The sequence below is a fragment of the Schistocerca americana genome, chromosome 7 (assembly GCF_021461395.2).
Source record: "Schistocerca americana isolate TAMUIC-IGC-003095 chromosome 7, iqSchAmer2.1, whole genome shotgun sequence".
In the NCBI taxonomy this organism is placed as follows: Eukaryota; Metazoa; Arthropoda; class Insecta; order Orthoptera; family Acrididae; genus Schistocerca; species Schistocerca americana.
In genome coordinates, this window is record NC_060125.1 from 467,146,999 (window position 1) to 467,164,433 (window position 17,435).

Below are 17,435 nucleotides of genomic sequence, written 5' to 3' on the forward strand. Positions count from 1 at the left end.
TCATCTATTACTTTTAGTGTGTCATTTCCTAATTTAATTCTCACAGCACTGTGTGCTTTAATTTGTTTACATCCCATTACCATTGTTTATTTTTATTGGTGTTCATCTTATCTCTTTTCAAGACACTATCCATACTGCTCTTCCACGTCCTTAGCCATAGTGTCATTGACAAATCACAAAAGTTTGTACTTCTTCTCCCTGAATTTTAATGCCCTTTCCAAATTTCTCCTGGATTTCCTCCATGGCTTGCTCAGTGTATAGATTAAATAAAGTTGGCGGTAGGATACGACCCTGTCCCAGTCCCTACTCAATCATGGCTTCCTTTTCATGTTTTTTGACTCATAACTGCAGTCTTATTTCTGTACAAGATTAAATAACATTTTTGTCCATGTATTTTATGCCTGCTACCTTCAAAATTTCTATGAGTGAATCAAGGAATGTTTAGATATCTTCATGTCATAATATGAATCTATTCAGGTAATATTAAGTGATCATCTTTGGCTTTGTTTACATTTCAGGGTTGCACTATGGAATCTGCAGTCTGGTTCTGTATCCTTCTCAATTTGAAGCATATTTTTGCATATGTAGCACCAGCATATTTTATATATTTGCTTCGCAATTACTGTTTTGATTCAACTCAACCAGTGACTTGGAGCAGATTCTCAATGACAAAATTTTGTCAACTTTCAGTGGTGGTTGCAAGCATTTTTATGATCTCATTTGGACCGTTCATAGTGTTGGGTCAGTTTGCACAGGTGGGTGTTTGCAGATGCTTCAGTAAGTATGTGTTGCTTCGGCTTTCATGTTACCATTTACATTAAACATTACCCTGTATTTTTCAGGTCATGTCACGCCTATTCCCTTTTAAACGAGGTTTGTGTCATGCATATTGGGCACCGAATTTTTGGGCTCTCTACAATGTAGCTGACAAGGCAGCAGCCTTTGTTGGTATGTAATTTTCTTCTTGTATTAGTATTAAAATGATTATGTGGTACAGATGTCATCACCGGCTATGCAATCATAACTGTGGGATGTGAATTACTTTTATTTAAGAAATAGCTGTGGCTTGTATGATAGAGAGTAAAAGACCAGGAGGAAGACCAAGCCTGAGGTGCAAGAACTTGGTGAATCTGGCATCAAGCAGAGAGGACATACTTGAGACAGCATCAAATAAGGAGAGTTTTAAGAACCATAGTTGATGAAGCCTCATTTGCCAACCCATCTAACAAGTTGGAATGACATGGGTTGATGATGATGATGATGATGATGATGATGATTGTGATTTATGATTGAGAGACCAAGATTAGCTGGACTGTGCTTTTAACAAGAGGCAGAGTTAACCAAGGCTGAAAAAAGAAGAGAAATGTCACAGAATGAATATCATTTAGGACCACAGACTGACTAGGGCTCAATTCAAGACACTCAACTTTTGCAAGCAATTAGTTTGAGCTATCTAGGCATGACACACATTCACAGTTGCACTTCTGCCAGTATATCCCTCCTGCTTTTCACACTCTGAGAAAGGATATCCTGGAAAATTGCTTACCCACTACCTGTAGTTTCCTCCAGGAAAAAAGTTTCCCTTTAGCAGTGGAGTGTTAGCTGTATCAAGCACGGGCGTAAACTTCTAATTTGATGTTTCTGTTGACCAACTGATTTAACTGAAAAACTGAGAGAAAACATCAGTTCACTAGTACAAATGTTCCCCAATCACACTGTTATTAGTGAGAAGACTTTAATCAGCCAACAATCAGTTGGCAAAAATTACAATTTTGAAAATGATTGTCATGAGAAGGTGTTCTAGGAAACATTATTAAATGTCTTCTTGGAAAACTGCCTACAGCAGATAGTTCAGGAGCCCATTCATGTTGGAAATATATTACACATAATGGCAACAAATACACCTGATCTACACATTGAAGCTGATATCAGTGACCATGCAGTAACTGTAGCAACAATCATTACTTAACAAAAAAGGGCAGCTAAAAAATTAAGAAGGCTTACAAATTTAGTAAGCTGGATAAAGAGGCACTCTTGTCACACCTCAAAGAGGAACTCAAAAAATTTACCTCTGAGCAGGAGTATGTAGAAATTCGGATCAAGTTTAAAAGAATAGTTGATCATGCATTTACTAGATGTGTACCTAGTGCTGTGTCATCCAAACAAGACACTGCCAGGGCAAAAGCACCACAAATACAAAGAAGCGAGATGGTGCCAGTGCCATAGAGACTTGCCACTTGCGCAAGTTCCTCCAGTGCAATGGGCGGTGCTGAGGATGAAGATATCAACTTCATGTTGGCCAATTGGCAGCCAAGTACAATCCGCCAGTGACTGGATGACAGTGGACAGAAGCCTACCCAGAAGATAGAATAGCAGCTCTCACCCACTTGGTTATAGATCGTCGTACAGGGCTTACTTGGACAGTATACAGACACCTATTCTGTTACCTGACCCTGGGTCATAGTTGTGTAATAGTGGCAGAGAGAAATTGTCTTAGTGGTGTACTGCACCAGAAGCCGTTTCATGAGCTCACGAACTCAGCATACCATTACAGCAGTAGCAACAAGGCCTTAACACCTAGCACAACGGTTCATGAGTGAAGAGACCCACTTGGTATACTGTCACTGTAAAGGCAGTTCTAAAGAGAAGGTGACTTCTGCGCAATAGGTGTAAAGCAAAGCATATGGGTATAAATTGAGAAATGCTAAATGAGCCTCATTTGGTTGTCAAGAGAACATATTCAAGCCATCAATGAATACCACAACAGAATATTATCGAAAGATCTGTAACAAAACCTAAAGAAATTCTAGTCATATGTATAAGCTGTCAAAGGAACCAAAGGTAGTGTCCAGTCACTCATGGATCACACAGGAATTGAAATTTAGGGTAGCAAGCAAAAGCAGAAATACTGAAATCCATTTTCAAATGCCCCTTTACTAAGGAAGATACAGATGCACTGCCTAAGTTTACTTCTTACTTCACTGCAAAGATGAGTGTCAGTGGCTTTGACAAACAGCTAAAACCATTAAAATTAAACAAGGCCCCAGGGGGCAAAGGGATCCCTCTCAGCTTGTATACAGAATCTGTAGCGGATTCAGCTTCCATTTTAACCCTAGTATACCATAGAACCTTTAACAAAAAACTGTACCCAATGATTAAAAAATGAAAAACACAGGTCATCACACTTGTCTACAAGAAGGGTAACAGAAGTGAGCCAGAAAACTACCGTCAGATCTCACTGATGCTCATCTGCAGTATTATTGAATCCTAGAATGTAATCCTACATCAATTTAATCAGATATCTCTAACAAGGGGGCCTTCCATACAGTAAATCACAGATTTTGATGTGCTTCAAATATGTTGTAGAGGCACTTACTAAGTACCTGGCTATCTGGTTCTTTAGTGTTGGGCCTTGTTTTTCGAGAAAATCGATTTTGAATTTCATTGTGCACTTTGTGTACCTGTAACATTACATATATTCGAGCAAGTCAGCGTAGCGCAGTGGTAAAGGTTCAGGGCTACCGCGCTGGAGGTACCGTGTTTGAATACTGCTTTCGGAGTAGATTTTTGGCATATTTAATGGCATTTGTGATTTCGTCTTTTGATTCTTCCTTCAACTCCTCTACTTGTGGATCATCTTCTGTCTGCACTACTGCAGAAACATTTGGTTCTTCCATTTCACAGAATTTTTCTAACACACAACACTAGAGACACTTTGCGAGCAACTGACGCTGTAGTTAGATGCGAACATAAAGGAATGCGACTCGCATCCTCATTGGCCACAACTAGGAGCTGGGGTTCCCATTACGGCTAATGGTATTCATGAGAGAGGGGCGATAATGGGCGGAGATCGATTTCAGGTAATACAAGAAGCGACCATCGTACAAACATTTGGAACTCCAACTGCGAACCATAAACGGAATGAATATTTGAAAAAATAATAACAGAATATATCTTTATTATTTTGCACACCTTACACTGTCTGTTGATATTCCTTGAAATAAAATTAAAAAATTTGGTCAGTTTTGGAAAAAAAGAAAAGAGAGAGAGAGAGATACACGAGCAGGATTCAAACACGGTATCTCCAGCATGGTAGCCGTGAACCTTTACCGCTGCGCTACGCTGACTTGCTCAGTATGTATGTAATGTTACGGGTATACAAAGCACGCAGTGAACTTCAAAATCGAGTTTCTCAAAAACCAAGGCCCATCGCTAAAAAACCAGATAGCCAGGTACTCTGGGTAAGTGCCTGTGCAACATATTTGAAGCGCATCAAAATCCATGATTTACAGTATGGAGGGTGCCCTTGTAAGTGAATGACCTCCACTGTGCCAGTCAGCATGGATTCCATAAACATCAATGTTGCAAATCACAACTTGTACTTTTCTCACATGATATCCTGAAAGCCACACATCAAGGGAACTGGGTAGATGTGGTGTTTCTTGACTTTTGAAAAGCATTTGACTTGGTACCATACAAATGTTTATTAAGAAAAGTACAGTTGTATGTAGTATCAAACAAAATTTGTGACTGGTTTGTGGATTTCTTGGTACTTGGAATGCATAATGTTGTCTTGGATGCTGAGCACTGAAAGAAGTTGAAGTAACTTCAGGTATGCCCCAGGGAAGGTGTTCGGACCCTTGTTTTTCACAGTATATATTAATGACCTGGCAGACAATATTAACAGCAGTCTCAGACTTTTCACAGATAATGCAGATGCTGTAATGAAGTACTGTCTGGTCTTCAAAATACTGCCCAGATTGGAAAATTGGTTTAAATGTATAGAAATGTAAAATTGTGAATTTCACAAAATGAAAAAAAAAGTGTTTTCTTCTGACTACAATACTGATGATTTACAATTATAATCAATCGGCTGATACAATTTGTCGGTAATTGTGGTTCTTCACTACCTCAGATGACCAATGTTGGAGACTATGACGCCAATATAGAGAAAGGTACCATTCTCCCAGTATTTTGTAGAGGCACAATGTGGTTACTCCTGGGGTTGTAGTGTGGGAAGCCATCGGGTACAACTTCATTTCATGGCTGGTAGTAATTGAGGGACTCTCACAGTACAATTCTACACCACCGACATCCTCTGTCCTCATGTGTCATTTCTCTTACATTAGTACCGTGGTGCTATTTTTCAACAGGACAATGTTCATCCGCACATGTCACATGTCTCTAAGAGCTGTTTTCATGATGTTGAGGTACTCTCAGCAGGCCAGAGGGAGTACAATATCATACTGATAGTGGGCCATACTGCCAAGTTCATAGCAAATTTGACTCAGTTTTGTAATAATCCAAGTAACATCAGTACCCTCTTGACCCTTGAAGTTTCATTTAATTTGCTCATTCACTTCTGAGTGCTTCACTTTTTTGTCAGGTCCTGTAGAAGTTGTGAAACTACCCAACAGATTAAATTTTTGTACTAGACCAAGACTTGATCCTGAACCCTTGTTGTTCTTGAGTATTTCCCTTAAAAACTTAGTGCATAATCTACTGCAGACTAAATGATTTATTCTGGAAATAAATCCTAGCCTATGGTGAAGCCATTCTCCAGAACTCTAGTCTGGCATGACATGAAGGGAAATTTTTATGAAACTTAATGAGAGAGAAATCCTTCTATAATTAACGTGGTGGAAAAAGAGGGATTGGTGTCATAACTTGTGCTGGGATAGCTCTGTTGGTGTGAATATTGTTCCCGAACCCAGTCTGGAACAACAGTGCACATACTTCTGCAGAACAAAAGATTTCTGGAAACATCTGACAACATATTTCAGCTTTACCAAACATTTTGAGCTGCTCCATCTTGAATGATGCTGGCCCCCTTAATTACACTGTTTTTTGTAGTACGGAGGGCGAAAAGAGTTTCTGAAGGGACAGGAGATGATTGGTTTCAAAATTAGGTGATGAGATGTACTCATAATGGACAGACAGGGTGAATTTCTGTACGTTGAAGTTTGTGTTTATTCTCTCTGTTTCAGCTGGTAAGCATCATCCTCAAATACACTTTCAATTTGCACCGTTGATAGATTTGCCTTAACTTAATAGTTTCGACTTGGATCATAGGATTAACAATGAATCTCTGTATACTACACTCACAACAACTCTTGTTAATACTTACTGTCTTAGCTTAGTTATATGTGCATGGAATAAATAATAAGCACACAGTCACTAAAGTGAGAATAAACTATCCTTTCTGAAACTCTGCGTACTGCTCAAGTAAGCTAAGACATTAATTACCTTTTGACATATAGATCATTAGTCACAGATCACTGGCTCAGATGGAGAGTGTAGGGGTACTGTGGAAAATGTTTCAAGATGGCAAAACAGCCATTTTTCTCTGGACACAGGTTCAGTGTCTCAAAATCCTACTGCTTCTGGAGACAAGTCTACACCCACTTTGCTAAGGCATGTTTCATTAAAGCATATGACATTAGGTTTTTTTCCTTTATGATGTAGCTAGGTGTGCGTTTTCTGTCCCAATTGTATGAGTGCTCTTAAAGAACTAAGTGAAAACAGTGGAACAAATATCACTTCATTATGTAACAATTTTAGTAGCTTCTCAAGAGCATACCATACTCTTGAGCTTTAAAAATATGTTACTTTATTAGTACTGATCATTTCATTCTCATTGTTGTATTGATTCTATACGTAAAGTAATACACTGATATTATAATGGAACTTTCTGCATGAAACAATATCTAAAATAAGGGAAAGGTGGCCACTCACCTATAGCGGACTGATGTGTGGCATATACACATAACAGAAAACAGTATTCACATTAGCTTTTGACCTCTTACTCTTTTTCTAGCCAATGTACATACATTCGCACACACATCCACGTGGATACCCAAATGCTCACACCCACTGCAGAGAGTCTGAGCAAGAGCTCAAAAGCTAGTAGCAATACCATTTTCTGTTACGTGTTTCTATGCGTCACATGGCCAGTGGTTGTCTTTCCCTTATTTCATGTAGTATACCATTTATTATTTTATCAAATACAGAAGTGTATGCAAGCAAAAATTTTGTGTGTTCCTATCACAATCACCGTGTATCTTATGGAAATATTTAATACATTCTTTTAATTGCTGGTTTCAGGCAGGAAATTAGGAATGAATTTGCAACATAGCTCTGCTGTGATGACAGGTGGACTTGTGCAAGAATTTGAGCACACTATACTGCCTTCTGTCTCTCCGAAAATGACTTTCATGTTAACTCTGGTGTCTATACTGGTAAGTGGGTGTCATTTTAAAACTTTTTTTGATAAATAAGTATATTAGATTTCTGTAAATTCTGTTCTGACAAAACATGAGAGTTTGGAACTTACTACCTTATATATATTTGCTTGGTATACTGTAAATTTGCTACAGTCTAACCTTCATATAAAGTCATGAGTATTTAAATATAAACAATTAAACAGAATAGCAGTTACTTCAGCACATTCAGTGTGGGAATTCTTGTTCCTGTTGCAGCAAAATGTAAAATTTGAAAATTCTAAACCATTTCATTAATTTTTAACGAGTTTGCTTCTGTCCCTTAGAAAAATAAATGGGGTATCTAAGTTCAAGACAATATTATTTTGAGCTACCAGAGAAGAATAGTGCAAGGAGAAATGAATGTAGAGGCAAGGGCATAAGTATTTTATGAGGGTGGTTTGATAAGTCTGGTAAAAAAGCAATAAAAAAGGATGTTTCATAAACAGTTTGCATTACTTCTCGACAGTCTCCTTTGAGGCTGCAGATTCCTTGACTTGCGCCATAGGGTGGTGGGGTTTCGGGTTCCGCTGAATAGGTCAGGAGTTCACTACACTCAGCTGGCGGCTACATGGGTAGCGGAGGCTGTGTGGCGTGGACTGGGCGGTTTTTTACGTTAGAAGGCCTCGGGAAAGTACAGGGTGGGCTGCTCCATCTTGAATGATGCTGGCTCCCTTAATTACACTGTTTTTTGTAATACGGAGGACAAAAAGAGTTTCTGAAGGGACAGGAGATGATTGGTTTCAAAACTGGGTGATGAGGGTGCATGGCAAATACAGGACGTGCTTGGATCAAGGAACAGTCGAAATTGTAGTTTTAAATTGTTGTAGTTGTGCTGGGAAAGTCCATGAGCTTCAAGCACTAATAGAAAGCACAGAAGCTGAAATCGTTATAGGTACAGAAAGCTGGCTAAAGCCTGAAATAAGTTCTGCAGAAATTTTTACGAAGTCTCAGACAGTGTTCAGGAAAGATAGATTAGGCAGAATTGGTGGTGGAGTGTTTGTGTCTGTCAGTAGTGGTTTATCTTGTAGTGAAGTCGAAGTAGATACTCCGTGCGAATTGGTATGGGTGGAGATTATACTTAACAGCCGTACTAAGTTAATAATTGGCTCCTTCTACCAACCCCCAGACTCCGATGATATAATTGCTGAACAGTTCAGAGAAAATTTGAGTCTCGTAACAAATAAATACCCCACTCATACGGCTATAGTTGGTGGGGACTTCAACCTTCCCTCGATATGTTGGCAAAAATACTTGTTCAAAACCGGTGGTAGGCAGAAAACATCTTCCGAGATTGTCCTAAATGCTTTCTCCGAAAATTATTTCGAGCAGTTAGTCCACGAACCTACGCGAATTGTAAATGGTTGTGAAAACACACGTGACCTCTTAGCCACAAACAATCCAGAGCTAATAGAGAGCATCATGACTGATACAGGGACTAGTGATCACAAGGTCGTTGTAGCTAGGCTCAATACCGTTTCTTCCAAATCCACCAGAAACAATCATAAAATAATTTTATTTAAAAAAGCGAATAAAGTGTCGCTAGAAGCCTTCCTAAGAGACAATCTCCATTCCTTCTGAACTGACTGTGCAAATGTAGACGAGATGTGGCTCAAATTCAAAGATATAGTAGCAACAGCAATTGAGAGATTCATACCTCATAAATTGGTAAGAGATGGAACTGATCCCCCTTGGTACACAAAACAGGTCCGAACGCTGTTGCAGAGGCAGCGGAAAAAGCATGCAAAGTTCAGAAGAACGTGAAATCCCGAAGATTGGCTAAAATTTACAGACGCGCAAAATTTGGCACGGACTTCAATGCGAGATGGCTTTAATAGGTTCCACAACGAAACATTGTCTCAAAATTTGGTAGAAAATCCGAAGAAATTCTGGTCGTATGTAAAGTACACAACCGGCAAGACGCAGTCAATACCTTCGCTGCACAGTGCCGATGGTACTGTTACCGACGACTGTGCCGCAAAAGCGGAGTTATTGAACGCAGTTTTCCGAAATTCCTTCACCAGGGAAGACGAATGGAATATTCCAGAATTTGAAACACGAACAGCTGCTAGCATGAGTTTCTTAGAAGTAGATACCTTAGGGGTTGCGAAGCAACTGAAATCACTTGATACGGGCAAGTCTTCAGGTCCAGATTGTATACTGATTAGGTTCCTTTCAGATTACGCTGATACAATAGCTCCCTACTTAGCAATCATATACAACCGCTCACTCACCGATGAATCTGTACCTACAGATTGGAAAATTGCGCAGGTTGCACCAGTGTTTAAGAAAGTTAGTAGGAGTAATCCATCAAACTACATACCTATATCATTGACGTCGGTTTGCAGTAGGGTTTTGGTGCATATACTGTATTCAAACATTATGAATCATCTCGAAGAGAACAATCTATTGATACGTAATCAGCATGGTTTCCGAAAACATCGTTCTCGTGCAACGCAGCTGGCTCTTTATTTGCATGAAGTAATGGCCGCTACCGACAGGGGATCTCAAGTTGATTCTGTATTTCTAGATTTCCGGAAAGCTTTTGACACCGTTCCTCACAAGCAACTTCTAATCAAGCTGCGGGCCTATGGGGTATCGTCTCAGTTGTACGACTGGATTCGTGATTTCCTGTCAGGAAGGTCACAGTTCGAAGTAATAGACAGCAAATCGTCGAGTAAAACTGAAGTGATATCAGGTGTTCCCCAGGGAAGCGTCCTGGGACCTCTGCTGTTCCTGATCTATATCAATGACCTGGGTGACAATCTGAGCAGTTCTCTTAGGTTGTTTGGAGATGATTCTGTAATTTACCGTCTAGTAAGGTCATCCAAAGACCAGTATCAGTTGCAAAGCGATTTAGGAAAGATTGCTGTATGGTGTGGCAGGTGGCAGTTGACGCTAAATAACGAAAAGTGTGAGGTGATCCACATGAGTTCCAAAAGAAATCCATTGGAATTCGATTACTCGATAAATAGTACAATTCTCAAGGCTGTCAATTCAACTAAGTACCTGGGTGTTAAAATTACGAACAACTTCAGTTGGAAAGACCACATAGATAACATTGTGGGGAAGGCGAGCCAAAGGTTGCGTTTCATTGGCAGGACACTTAGAAGATGCAACAAGTCCACTAAAGAGAGAGCTTACACTACACTTGTTCGTCCTCTGTTAGAATATTGCTGCGCGGTGTGGGATCCTTACCAGGTGGGATTGACGGAGGGCATCGAAAGGGTGCAAAAAAGGGCAGCTCGTTTTGTATTATCACGTAATAGGGGAGAGAGTGTGGCAGATATGATACACGAGTTAGGATGGAAGTCATTAAAGCAAAGACGTTTTTCGTTGCAACGAGATCTACTTACGAAATTTCAGTCACCAACTTTCACTTCTGAATGCGAAAATATTCTGTTGAGCCCAACCTACATAGGTAGGAATGATCATCAAAATAAAATAAGGGAAATCAGAGCTCGAACAAAAAGGTTTAGGTGTTCGTTTTTCCTGCGCGCTGTTCGGCAGTGGAATGGTAGAGAGATAGTATGATTGTGCCTTCCTGGCAGATTAAAACTGTGTGCCCGACCGAGACTCGAACTCGGGACCTTTGCCTTTCGCGGGCAAGTGCTCTACCAACTGAGCTACCGAAGCACGACTCACGCCCGGTACTCACAGCTTTACTTCTGCCAGTACCTCGTCTCCTACCTTCCAAACTTTACAGAAGCTCTCCTGCGAACCTTGCAGAACTAGCACTCCTGAAAGAAAGGATATTGCGGAGACATGGCTTAGCCACAGCCTGGGGGATGTTTCCAGAATGAGATTTTCACTCTGCAGCGGAGTGTGCGCTGATATGAAACTTCCTGGCAGATTAAAACTGTGTGCCCGACCGAGACTCGAACTCGGGACCTTTGCCTTTCGCGGGCAAGTGCTCTACCAACTGAGCTACCGAAGCACGACTCACGCCCGGTACTCACAGCTTTACTTCTGCCAGTACCTTGTCTCCTACCTTCCAAACTTTACAGAAGCTCTCCTGCGAACCTTGCAGAACTAGCACTCCTGAAAGAAAGGATATTGCGGATACATGGCTTAGCCACCGCCTGGGGGATGTTTCCAGAATGAGATTTTCACTCTGCAGCGGAGTGTGCGCTGATATGAAACTTCCTGGCAGATTAAAACTGTGTGCCCGACCGAGACTCGAACTCGGGACCTTTGCCTTTCGCGGGCAAGTGCTCTACCAACTGAGCTACCGAAGCACGACTCACGCCCGGTACTCACAGCTTTACTTCTGCCAGTACCTCGTCTCCTACCTTCCAAACTTTACAGAAGCTCTCCTGCGAACCTTGCAGAACTAGCACTCCTGAAAGAAAGGATATTGCGGAGACATGGCTTAGCCACCGCCTGGGGGATGTTTCCAGAATGAGATTTTCACTCTGCAGCGGAGTGTGCGCTGATGTGAAACTTCCTGGCAGATTAAAACTGTGTGCCCGACCGAGACTCGAACTCGGGACCTTTGCCTTTCGCGGGCTAGTGCTCTACCAACTGAGCTACTGAAGCATGACTCACGCCCGGTACTCACAGCTTTACTTTTGCCAGTGCCTCGTCTCCTACCTTCCAAACTTTACAGAAGCTCTCCTGCGAACCTTGCAGAACTAGCACTCCTGAAAGAAAGGATATTGCGGAGACATGGCTTAGCCACAGCCTGGGGGATGTTTCCAGAATGAGATTTTCACTCTGCAGCGGAGTGTGCGCTGATATGAAACTTCCTGGCAGATTAAAACTGTGTGCCCGACCGAGACTCGAACTCGGGACCTTTGCCTTTCGCGGGCAAGTGCTCTACCAACTGAGCTACCGAAGCACGACTCACGCCCTGTACTCACAGCTTTACTTCTGCCAGTACCTCGTCTCCTACCTTCCAAACTTTACAGAAGCTCTCCTGCGAACCTTGCAGAACTATCACTCCTGAAAGAAAGGATATTGCGGAGACATGGCTTAGCCACAGCCTGGGGGATGTTTCCAGAATGAGATTTTCACTCTGCAGCGGAGTGTGCGCTGATATGAAACTTCCTGGCAGATTAAAACTGTGTGCCCGACCGAGACTCGAACTCGGGACCTTTGCCTTTCGCGGGCAAGTGCTCTACCAACTGAGCTACCGAAGCACGACTCACGCCCGGTACTCACAGCTTTACTTCTGCCAGTACCTCGTCTCCTACCTTCCAAACTTTACAGAAGCTCTCCTGCGAACCATGCAGAACTAGCACTCCTGAAAGAAAGGATATTGCGGAGACATGGCTTAGCCACAGCCTGGGGGATGTTTCCAGAATGAGATTTTCACTCTGCAGCGGAGTGTGCGCTGATATGAAACTTCCTGGCAGATTAAAACTGTGTGCCCGACCGAGACTCGAACTCGGGACCTTTGCCTTTCGCGGGCAAGCTGTGAGTACCGGGCGTGAGTCGTGCTTTGGTAGCTCAGTTGGTAGAGCACTTGCCCGCGAAAGGCAAAGGTCCCGAGTTCGAGTCTCGGTCGGGCACACAGTTTTAATCTGCCAGGAAGTTTCATATCAGCGCACACTCCACTGCAGAGTGAAAATCTCATTCTGGAAACATCCCCCAGGCTGTGGCTAAGCCATGTCTCCGCAATATCCTTTCTTTCAGGAGTGCTAGTTCTGCAAGGTTCGCTGGAGAGCTTCTGTAAAGTTTGGAAGGTAGGAGACGAGGTACTGGCAGAAGTAAAGCTGTGAGTACCGGGCGTGAGTCATGCTTCGGTAGCTCAGATGGTAGAGCACTTGCCCGCGAAAGGCAAAGGTCCCGAGTTCGAGTCTCGGTCGGGCACACAGTTTTAATCTGCCAGGAAGTTTCATATCAGCGCACACTCCGCTGCAGAGTGAAAATCTCATTCTGGAGTATGATTGTGGTTCGATGAACCCTCTACCAAGCACTTAAATGTGAATTGCAGAGTAATCATGTAGATGTAGATGTAGATGAGGATATAAACTTGGTCGAATGACCTTCAGATTCTTCATCCAACCGGAAAAATGGGTTCTGTCAAACTCTGGAAAATACTCATTGAATGCCACTATCGCTCATTTGATGGAAATTTCTTCCCAGCTAACCAAAGTTTCAAGTTACAGAACAGGAAGAAGTCTGGTGACTATAGGGTATGAGGCACCAATTCATGCATTTTCACCATCCTTATCGCTGATGTGTGGGATGGTGGAATATCCTGGTGAAAGAGCACTTTTATGTGTGCCAGTCTTGATATTTTTTTCAGCCAACACGAGTTTCATATGATCCAACATCAAAACATAATCAAGTCCAGCTACAGTTCTGTCTTTTCCCAAGTAATCCATGAGGATTATTCCTTAAGAATCCCAAAAAACAGTGGTCATCACCTTACCAGCAATTACAAAATGGTCTTTGCCTTCTTTGATCCACTGTCACCATCCTTTGCCCATTATTTTGACTGCCATTTTGGCTGTGGTGTGTAATGATGGATCCAGGTTTCATTGACAGATACAAGTCGATACAGGAAGTCTTGTTAATTGTGATTAAACATCACCAGACATTGTGTTAAAATGTTGTGCCAGGAGCATTTTTTGTCGACTGTTAGCAATCGTGGCTCCCACCTCGTACACAGCTTCTTCATAGCTATTTGCGGGATATTATGCACTCACTCACTTAAGATGCCTACAGTCTCAACAATCTCCCGAATTTTTATTTGATGGTCTTGCATTTCCATATCATGGATTTTGTCAGTGGTTTCCTTTGTGGTGACCTCAGTTAGACTGCCAGAGCATGCTCCAGCCTCAGTACTTGTTCGACCAGGTTTAAATTCATTAATCCAAAAGTAAATGGTCTTCAATGATGGTGCAGAGTCCATGTGAACTTCATCCAATTCTGTTTTGATTTATGCAGCAGACCAATCCTTCAAATGAAAATGTTTAACACATTGGAGCCTAACGGGATGGCTATCCAGTTAATACCCGGATCCTGAGGAAATTTGCTACAATTTACAGTTTTTTATTAAATTTACTAATCCACTTACCTCTTTGGGCAGTATATCAGCTTAACCTTCCATCATTCCTGTTTATATGTTCAGCACAAATAAGTTATATAGGGATTTGTAGATATTACTCCAAAGACACTGTTTTTCAACATTTTTATTTTTCCCCGAAGCCGACAAAATTTTCGTAAGTCATAGGGAATGGTAGCCTATTTATTTAAATTCACTTGTCAGCAGGAAATACTAAATGCTTCATTTTTAGGTAAAGTTTTTTATTATGAAATATTTTTATTCCTCATTTTTACAAATTAGAGTACTTCACTTAGGTATGAAATCTTTCAAAACACTCAGGAACACAAAGGCCTGTGTTGCATAACCTACAGTAGTATCTGGTCTCTTTCCTCACTACGCTTTCCTACAACTTTCCCTTGGTCCCAACAGACCTTGCATCTTTTAGTTGGATTTGTTTTCTTTTCAGTTGGTGGCAGTTTCTCAGGAAAGTGACATTCTGTGAGTCTGTTTGCACTTGCAACTCCAGATGCTGAATATGTGTCTTTATTTAGTTGTGCTCCTCCTTTGTGAACCAATTGCTTTGCTAATGTACACATATAATCTACTAATGCACACTTTTTGTAGTCTAGTACGTCTGACTTTACTACCTCAACACATCTACTTATGGATTTTACACTGACATGTGAAGCAGTCATCTTATGCTGTGTCGACAACATGTGTACATCACGTTTGTCTTTCCATTTCAAGCAGAAAAGGTGTCCTTTGTGACGAAATGTCATTTCTCCTTTCTTTAGTTTTTGATTTATTAGGTCTCTAGGCAAACTTATCCTGTTCTTCATCACAGTTCTAACTCCCAGTGTATTTCTTTCCCATAGTTCTTCAAGGAATGCAGGACTTGTATAAAATCTGTCCCTGTATACCACATGTCCTTTTCCCAAGTAAGAGGAACACAGCCTCAGCAGCAGGGATTTGTCAGAATTGTCAATATTTCCTTTTCCTCCAATATAAACTTCAGCATTGCACATGTAACCTGTTTGAGCATCACTTACAACATACAGTTTTATCCCATATTTCTCTGGTTTGTCTTTCATATAAACAGGGAATCCAATTCTTCTTCAAAGGGGACATATTGCTTCATCCACAGTCAGAAAAAGGACTTCTGTGCATCTTTCTGTGAAAAAGTCCCAAAAAGTTCTTATTTTATACAGAAGGTCATGGCCTGATTCTTATTGAGGTGTCTATAGTGCATTATTGTTCACATGCGGCATCCTGAATATGGCAAAAAATGCTTCGTGACATTAGCTGAGAAGCAAATGATGAAGCAAGCACACGGTCTTCAGACCAATAATCCCTAAGTTTAGGTTTCTTTACAACATACACACACACACACACACACACACACACACACACACACACACACACACACACACGTGCACAAAACGATTGCAAAAAATTGAGATACTTCATGTATCCTCACTGCTCTCCATTTCTTCCATAAAGATTGTGGTTTGATACTGTTCTGATGGTGAAGTTCAGAAATAGTATCAGTAGCATATGTATTTGTCTCCAACTCTACTTTTAGAAACATGATGTGATCAAAAAATTGCAACAAACAGTCTAGTTCGGTTGATAATGTATCAACAGGAATCTGAATTCCACTCACTTCTTCAAACAGAGGTAATTCAGGGGGTGCATCAAAATGACACCATTCATTATGAAGGGCGGGCTGTTGAACTGAATGACAAACCTGACTAATAAAAACTTGTGCATTAGCTTCTTCATACTTGCTGCCATCGTTTGTATCAGCAGCACAGGTTTCGCTCTCCAGCTCACGTGAGTAATTGTCGTCTTCTGAAAAATGGCTGATGTTGTCCGAAAGATCATTAAGTTCTGAGCCATTGTTCAAGGGTTCTTCAGTCTCTAACTTTGATAAACACTATCTGTTAGCAATTTTCACTATTTATGTGTTTTTACACACAGGAAGGATGCACACAATAGCACAACACCGCAGCCGACATAGAACAAAACAACCTTCAACAATATTCTGAGCGTGCGTGCATTTCAAGTAACGCTGGTACTACTCACGAGAGACTGGCACGCACTAGCCATCAACAATGCACTTACGACAAAACTTCCTGGCAGATTAAAACTGTGTGCCGGACCGAGACTCGAACTCGGGACCTTTGCCTTTCGCGGGCAAGTGCTCTACCACTTACAAACGTAAAACATGCATTTAAATTACAAATAAATAAGTCAGAATTGAAGAACATATGACATAGGTCTGTCGGATTTTATACAGCATGTAAGCAAGAGCACTTGCCCGCAAAAGGCAAAGGTCCCGAGTTCGAGTCTCGGTCCAGCACATAGTTTTAATCTGCCAGGAAGTTTCATATCAGCGCACACTCCGTTGCAGAGTGGAAATCTCATTCTGGAAACATCCCCCAGGCTGTGGCTAAGTCATGTCTCCACAATATCCTTTCTTTCAGGAGTGCTAGTTCTGCGAGGTTCACAGAAGAGCTTCTGTAAAGTTTGGAAGGTAGGAGACAAGGTACTGGCAGAAGTAAAGCTGTGAGGACGGGGCATGAGTCGTGCTTGGGTAGCTCAGTTGGTAGAGCACTTGCCCACAAAAGGCAAAGGTCCCGAGTTCGAGTCTCGGTCCGGCATACGGTTTTAATCTGCCAGGAAGTTTCGTATCAGTGCACACTCCGCTGCAGAGTGGAAATCTCATTCTGGAAACACTTACACAAGCCAAACAATTTGTCCCATCACTTACAAACGTAAAACATGCATTTAAATTACAAATAAATAAGTCAGAATTGAGGAACATATGACATAGGTCTGTCGGATTTTATGGTAAAAACATAGTGAATGTATCTAGTATGTCCGTCGACTCCAATATGTTAATGACAGCATGAAACTCGGTGTTCTCCATTTTCAGTCTGATGTCTGCGAACAATGAATTGTACACTGAACATTGTTGAAATTCTTTACACAGTCATTGGAATAAACTAACTTACCAACCATGAAGGCATGATAAAAATTTTCCATTCTTTCATGGAATTGAAGAACATATGACATAGGTCTGTCGGATTTTGTGGTAAAAACAGAGTGAATGTATCTAGTATGTCGGTCGACTCCAATATGTTAATGACAGCATGAAACTCGGTGTTCTCCATTTT

The 17,435-nt window shown here is 41.3% G+C and overlaps 1 protein-coding gene and 1 non-coding gene across 4 annotated transcripts in view; both read left to right on the forward strand.

Annotated features, from left to right (window-relative positions):
- The window catches only part of LOC124622370 (probable dolichyl pyrophosphate Glc1Man9GlcNAc2 alpha-1,3-glucosyltransferase), an 81,638-nt gene that overhangs the window by 20,730 nt on the left and 43,473 nt on the right, over window positions 1-17,435 (forward strand). For all 3 annotated transcript variants that reach the window (XM_047148050.1, XM_047148049.1, XM_047148051.1), the window contains exons 4-6: window positions 519-755; window positions 843-948; window positions 7,105-7,238. In XM_047148050.1, the coding sequence (XP_047004006.1) occupies window positions 519-755; window positions 843-948; window positions 7,105-7,238 (477 nt within the window). The remainder of the gene's footprint in view (window positions 1-518; window positions 756-842; window positions 949-7,104; window positions 7,239-17,435) is intronic.
- Window positions 16,846-16,920, forward strand: Trnal-caa. The gene has a single exon. It is a non-coding gene; the product is annotated as a tRNA-Leu (tRNA).